The sequence below is a fragment of the Thunnus maccoyii genome, chromosome 18, assembly GCF_910596095.1.
Source record: "Thunnus maccoyii chromosome 18, fThuMac1.1, whole genome shotgun sequence".
NCBI lineage: Eukaryota > Metazoa > Chordata > Actinopteri > Scombriformes > Scombridae > Thunnus > Thunnus maccoyii.
Window position 1 is genome coordinate 10716493 of NC_056550.1, and position 6361 is coordinate 10722853.

Genomic DNA, 6361 nt, shown 5'->3' on the forward strand with positions numbered 1-6361 from the left:
CCCTTGCATCTCCCCCACCTCCCGTTCCCTTCTTCCTTTATTAATCATTATCCTTCTCTCCGCCTGTCTCTCCTTTTTTCTTTATTATTTATTTTTTCCTCTTTCATTCCTTTAACGCTGTTACTCTCACTTCCACAGCTCCTCTGTTGCCTCTTCCTACTTTCTTTACTACCCACATTTGTTTTTTGTCCTCCTCTATGTGTGTGTGTGTGTGTGTGTGTGTGTGTGTGTGTGTGTGTGTGTGTGTGTGTGTGTGTGTGTGTGTGTGTGTGTGCATACACTTGGACAGCAGGATAAGTGCCAGGCCTTCTCTTAGGAGTAAAGTCATGAACCAGTGGTCATGGACCATTAGTCACACACAGTTTGAGACATTAACCCCCATCAGTATCTCTCACTTCTATAAGCCCCCTCGTGTTTATGTGAGCGCGCACGTACCCGCTTGAAAATTAGATAGTACGACTCACTGAATTATGCTTGTTATATATAATATTTTGTGACAGTTTGTTAGTGAGCAAAGAATATCTATATGCTCCCTGCGTGTTTAAGCTAAAATAGCAAAGTTGTGTCTCTTGGTATACCTCTCTATTTCTCTCTCACTCCATTCCTCCCTCCATTTTTTTTTTTTATTTTCCATCCCTGCACTGGATGAATAACACTCACCTAGTAGATACCTGTGAAGGGCACTTCAGCCAGACATTTTCTCTGAGATGCTTCAGCCTCCAGGCATGAGATCATTGTGTACTCTGTGAGGTAAAAACAAATCTCCATGAGGAATACATAAAGAAACATGTACTGTGGTGTCATTTCCAATCATGTAGGGACATGCAGAACACCGCTGTAGCCTCTAGGTAGCCAGCAAAGTGTGTTCTCATGTTCAGTGAGCACTATTATGTGTTATTACCTCCCATAGCTGTTTCCAGGCAAATTTTCAGTGAAACTACATCTGAAGTGTACAGTACCAAGGGACAAAGCCAGATTTGTATTCTTAAGTTTTGAAATGCACATTTGCAACATTTGGTTTTCAGGTAAAAAAGTCCAGAGAAAATGAGAACCCATATGGGCCAGATGACCCCTTTGGACGGACCACTCCACAGCAATTTTAAATGGGCCGCAAATCATGAGGCCGTCGGACACTAAATCAGGCATTTGGCAGGAAGGAGGAGGACCACTGAGATGGAAGAGGAACAAAACGAGGTCAGTGAGATTGGGGTGTGGGTTGTGGAGTGTGGGGGGGGGGGGTGTTGAGGAGAAAGAGGGACAGAAAGGTGGAGGACATGAAGGAACAGAGACATGAGGTGAATAAGAAAATTGATCACATACAATATTCCTCTCTTCTCCTCCGTCAGAGGAGGAGAGAGAGAGAGACAGGGAGGCGGTTGTGAGGAGGAGGAGGAGGATAAGAAGAGAAAACAGAGAGGACATTGGGGAGAGAGGAGCAGGAATGTTGGCAAGAGGAGAGAACAGGGAGATGATGGGAGGTGAAAATGGAACTGAGGGATTGCAGGAGGTGGAGAAAAAGAAAGAGACACAAATTTGGCAGGTTGAGGAGGAGGAGGAGGCCCAGTGAAGTGGTGGGATGAAGAGAAGGAGGGTTAGGGAAATGCTGGGAAGGAGATGAAAAGTGATATAAGAGGTGGTGGGAGGTAGAAAGTATGCAGACGGGAAGGGGTGGAGGCTGGGGGTCAAAGGTGGAGGAAAGATAGAGCAGGAATGAGGAGAAAGACGGGAAAGGAAACTTAGGGAAGTCAGGAAGGGAGAGAGGGATGATACAAGGAGGAAGAGAGTAATGAATCAGAGGAGGAAAGGAAGGAGAGAAGGAAGGTCAGGTGTACAGAGGATGAAGAGAATTAATATAGACAGATAAAGCTACAATGTCGTCATGTGGGTATCTAGGGACTTTCGGGATGGCTGATAGCTGTCTGCTGACTGTATAATGGGGGCCTGTTTACTAATGGCGAGTTATAGCTTCCCTGACTTCATTATGGAGGGAGACGGAGAGTAATTGGGGGTGAGGACAGACGGACAAGCATTGAGGAGAGCAGATGAACAGAGGGGTAAAAGGATGGAGGATGGAAAGAGCGCTTCTGTTTGGGCAGTGATAAAGGTCAAAAACTCAGGGGGCTCGCTGCCGTCTGACAGCAGGACACACAGCAACCTCTCAGACAGACAGAAAGAAAAACAGGAGGGGGGGAGTGTACAGATAGAGATAGACAGAGGGGGAAAATTATAGTCTGTCTTTGCTCTGTGTGACAGAGCTGATAGAAACAGTTGATTCTCCACACTCAAATTAAAACCAAGCTAATTATCTTAACAAAGGCAGCTAATGGCTACATAGCTTTAAAATTACCCTAACGTATATGCTATTTTGAGCCTTTATAATAGGCGGCGCTCCTCATAGCAATAGGGTGTTGTGGGATACTTGACACAAGCCCACTGTAATTATTGTTTGCTACAGCACGACATGTCATGTCATCCAGACGTGCATAAATGCTGTCATACAGATTTATTTAGGAGATGCCAAGGCTTTGATTACATAGGAACAATAACAACGTTGTGCTGTGTACTGAGTGAACCCCCTGCCCCCATAAGACTTTGTTGACTAGCTTTAAAAACAAGTCTATACAATTTATTTTCTTTTTTTTCACAATTTATATATTGATTTAACTGTTAAACTATAGTCTCTGTAGATTTGATGGTAAACAAGCTGTGTCACAGCCCTCTCTGCAATGCCAGATTATTTTAGTGGACAAACTTTGAATACTTTTTAATCAAATCTGTTGTCAAATTCAAGTATATTGACTCAAGAGACATCAGAATCGCCCTCCCATGTCCTTGGTTATCCTCAAAGGGACACAGCACTGAAAACAGTTATTTACTGGAAAATTGCTATTTTGGGTGTGCTTAAAGGAAAAGTCTAGCTCTAATAACTGACTACTGGTCACATCTAGGGAACTCATAATATTTGTATCTTTGAGTGTTATACTGGGTTTAAGTGCAGTTGCAAAGGGATAAGTTATTAACTTCAGAAGCTTCAATGAAAATGACGAGGTTAGCTACATTTTCTTTACAGCACAAGAGATAATGTGGACAACTTATGGGTAGACACAATGTGCTATAGGCTAATAACCTCTGCTCAATAAAAAATGATGTAACTTGTGTCTTTTTTGCTAAATGTCGACATACAATTATCATTTATTTGCCTAGAAAAACTCACACATTTCCAATTTTCTCCTCTCCATATTAGCAGAGGACTCTTTGCCATGTGCCATTTGCTTGACAAAACTTACTTTGCGTCTCCAAACATTTCAACCACATCTCGCTGCTTCCTCAGCAGATGGAGTTGCTCAGTTATTATCCAAAAGAGCTAATGAAAAGGCAGGCGTGACTTTTCTCATTGACACCAAGTTGTATTTGATTTCCCAGTCTTTGACAACGCTTTACCCACTGTAAAAAACCTCAGGTGAAGGCAGCGTTTTCTTCCGGCATACTGCCGCCATCTAATGGGCATTACTATTGTTTCAGATTCGCTCCGGCGCTTCCGCTCAGTTTGGACCTAGCTGGTTGCCATACAGAGGAATGAGCGAGCGTCGCCCTAGCAACGGACAGGCGTTAAATGGTTGAACAACGGGAATCTTATAAATTGGGTTGAATTTTTCGTGAAACAAAGACGCCTTCAATTTCTTATTTAATGACTGAAGCTGTGATGGCTACAAGCAACCCGTCCGTGTTTCTTCTCACGGTGAACGGGCAGATTGAGGGAGCGAATGTGAGTAATTCTTCTCAGTTAGCCTAGCCTAGCAGCTAATTTCAGCGAACACAACCCTCACATTCACACCCTGACGTGAATTAGTGTTAACTATGAGTTTGTGTTTCATTACTAGCGAGTATCAAGTTATATATTTGTTGTTCTTCAGTTTCCAGAGTACGACAACTTGTACTGCAAATACTGTTTTGTTTACGGCCATGACTGGGCTCCCACCTCGGTGAGTAGCTAGATATGAATTATGATGTCATCTAAACTACTCAGCATATTGTTAGTAATATACCACGAGTCATAATCTTACCAGTAAGTCTCTTTCTGTGTGTGTGTGTGTCTGTTTTTTTCTCTCTCTAGGGGTTGGAGGAAGGCATCACTCAAATAACCTGTAAAGGCAGTCAGTCTTCACACAAATTAATATGGAACTTCCCTTTGGAAACAACGTTTAAGAGCACAAATCCTTCTGGATGTGAGCATTACACACACACACATCCCATAGTTCAATATTGGTAGCTGTTGCTTTCATTCAGGCTTTGAGTAATATTACTGAGGTTCCAACAGAGCATTTTAGACCTGGAAGATAAAAAAAAATGTATCTAATACAGAGTATAATTATGATTTCCTCTTCATTTTCCAGGGCCTCAGCTTGTGGTGAGTGTGTACGGTCCAGATGTGTTTGGCAACGATGTGGTGAGGGGCTACGGAGCGACTCACATCCCCTTTACACCTGGACAGTCAGTATTACCTCAACCATCAACTTCCTCTTCTTTATTCATGCAACATCCACCCAAGTCACCAATCTTAGTTGTACTAGTGTGTTTTCTAAGGGCATGGTGTTACATAGTAATGTATCTCACATAATAACCAAGTCTTTATATCCCATCATCTCACCAAAACTTGTCATGAAGAGCATGCACAAAAAAAGGGAGAAAAAAAATCTGTTTTCTTTTTCAGACATACACGAACCATCCCCATGTTTGTGCCTGAACCCACATGGAGACTTCAGAAATTCACAAGGTGAGATGTGTGAACAGTGTTTTGTTGTCTTTCTCTGCAGCTGTGATGTTGCAGCTGGTGAGTCGTTAGGGGAAGCAGCAGATCTCCGAAGGTTATCAAATATTTAATGCACCTCTTTGTGTGTCCTACTGAGGATGCAGTCTTAGACCTCTGTGGTGAGAATACCCCACATCAGTTTACCAGCTGCTGTTATTAGTGCGTCATAGACACACACTCATCGAGGTATCCATCACAGTTCCCTTCAACTCCCACCAACCCACTAGGCTATATAAGATGCACGGGTGAGCATCTGGATCTTTCGGTTTTTGCAATTTAAACAGCAACACTGGAAGTATTTGTTTTTCAACTTGGTCTGGGAAAAGTTTCTGTAGGTGCTCTTTCTTCCCCACACGCCAAGACAAACCAGTGCTGTTTAAGCTAGATACATTTACCCATCACTTCTTGTGGGCTATAGAGGGCTTTTCATGGGAATGATTTGTATAGCAATTTAAAAATACTTCATGTTTGCTTGAATTTGTTTTTAATGTTAAAGATTCATATTCAAGGGGGAAAAAAAGTTAGACACCTAATTTTAAAAAGTCATATCAGAGTGGGATGATACTGTCATAACAATGTCCATAATCTCATGTATCAGTGACTCACTCATCAGATTAACTCTGCTATGTATAATATATACTGTACAGTTCACACAAAGGTTCAATGCCTCTCTCTCTCTCTCTAGTTTTAACATGTTTTTTCCTCTCATGTGTAGTTGGCTGTTGGGACGGCGGCCTGAGTATGCAGACCCTAAAGTAGTAGCCCAGGGTGAAGGGAGAGAAGGTTTGTGTGGATTTATTTCTTTATTGCGTAGATAGCGACACTTGAGTGAAACAAAAAGCTCCCAGATATGGATAGTGTAATTCAAATTTTAACCATTGAAAATGTAATATGATTAACCTCTAAATAAGTGGAAAATGTTTCGTTGAACTGCCAAATATCCTCATTGTTAGGTATATCAGTCTCCATTTAATGTTATTATGTTTTCAGGTTAAAAATGAGTATTCATAACAGTATTCTTTCTGGGTTTGTTTTATGTATCCTGTTTGTATTATTTCTGTGCCGCAGTGACGCGGGTTCGTTCCCAAGGCTTCGTTACCGTCTCCTTTCACATCATGACCAAAGACATGAAGAAACTGGGCTACGACACGGGGCCTTCAAACCCTTCAAGCACACAGTCATACTCAGCCACATCTGGCTGGTCGACAGAGGAACAGCCGCACACCATGTAGTAACATAAGAGACTGTTTAAGGGACAACCAGCCGGGTGGGTTTTTCTACTCGTTCTTCCCTCAAGGATGTTTGTTCCCCCCACAAAACCACAACACTCACATTCAATATGACCATGTTTACTTCCTGTTATATACACTCAGTCACATATACACACACGCTGCCATACTCAAGTGTTTTTATAGTAAAAATGGGTAGAATTGAAATTATGACATTTTAGCATATATATTTGTATTGTCTTGAATTTTTCTGTTTTACTACATTTTATACTTTTTTAAATAAATGTGGACTTAACAGAAATAATGGTTGAATGTAGTATTT

At 41.7% G+C, this 6361-nt stretch overlaps 2 protein-coding genes across 12 annotated transcripts in view; one reads left to right on the top strand and one right to left on the bottom strand.

Moving 5' to 3' along the window:
- The window catches only part of cacna1ha (calcium channel, voltage-dependent, T type, alpha 1H subunit a), a 166335-nt gene extending 162869 nt beyond the window's left edge, over positions 1-3466 (bottom strand). For 6 of the 11 annotated variants that reach the window (XM_042392591.1, XM_042392590.1, XM_042392584.1 and 3 more), the window contains exons 1-2: positions 3288-3466; positions 661-743 (exon numbers count right to left, since the gene is read on the bottom strand). The gene's annotated coding sequence lies outside the window, so the exon portion shown is untranslated. Of the gene's footprint in view, positions 1-660; positions 744-3214 lie in introns of all 11 variants that reach the window. The other 5 variants (XM_042392593.1, XM_042392589.1, XM_042392585.1 and 2 more) reach the window with 3 other exon arrangements.
- A 115-nt stretch (positions 3467-3581) lies between these two features.
- On the top strand, positions 3582-6346 carry b9d1 (B9 protein domain 1). Its single transcript, XM_042392603.1, has 7 exons — positions 3582-3766; positions 3915-3983; positions 4115-4226; positions 4395-4491; positions 4712-4774; positions 5526-5593; positions 5879-6346. The coding sequence occupies exons 1-7, from the start codon at positions 3689-3691 to the stop codon at positions 6040-6042; spliced, it is 651 nt and encodes a 216-aa protein (XP_042248537.1). The 5' UTR covers positions 3582-3688; the 3' UTR covers positions 6043-6346.
- Positions 6347-6361: the final 15 nt, after the last annotated feature.

Bases quoted from the DNA above. Each gene is read 5' to 3' on its own strand.
- b9d1 (XM_042392603.1), top strand. From the start codon at position 3,689: ATGACTGAAGCTGTGATGGCTACAAGCAACCCGTCCGTGTTTCTTCTC. The intron at 3,984-4,114 runs GTGAGTAGCTAG...TTCTCTCTCTAG, and splicing joins ATGACTGGGCTCCCACCTCG to GGGTTGGAGGAAGGCATCAC. The intron at 4,227-4,394 runs GTGAGCATTACA...TTCATTTTCCAG, and splicing joins GAGCACAAATCCTTCTGGAT to GGCCTCAGCTTGTGGTGAGT.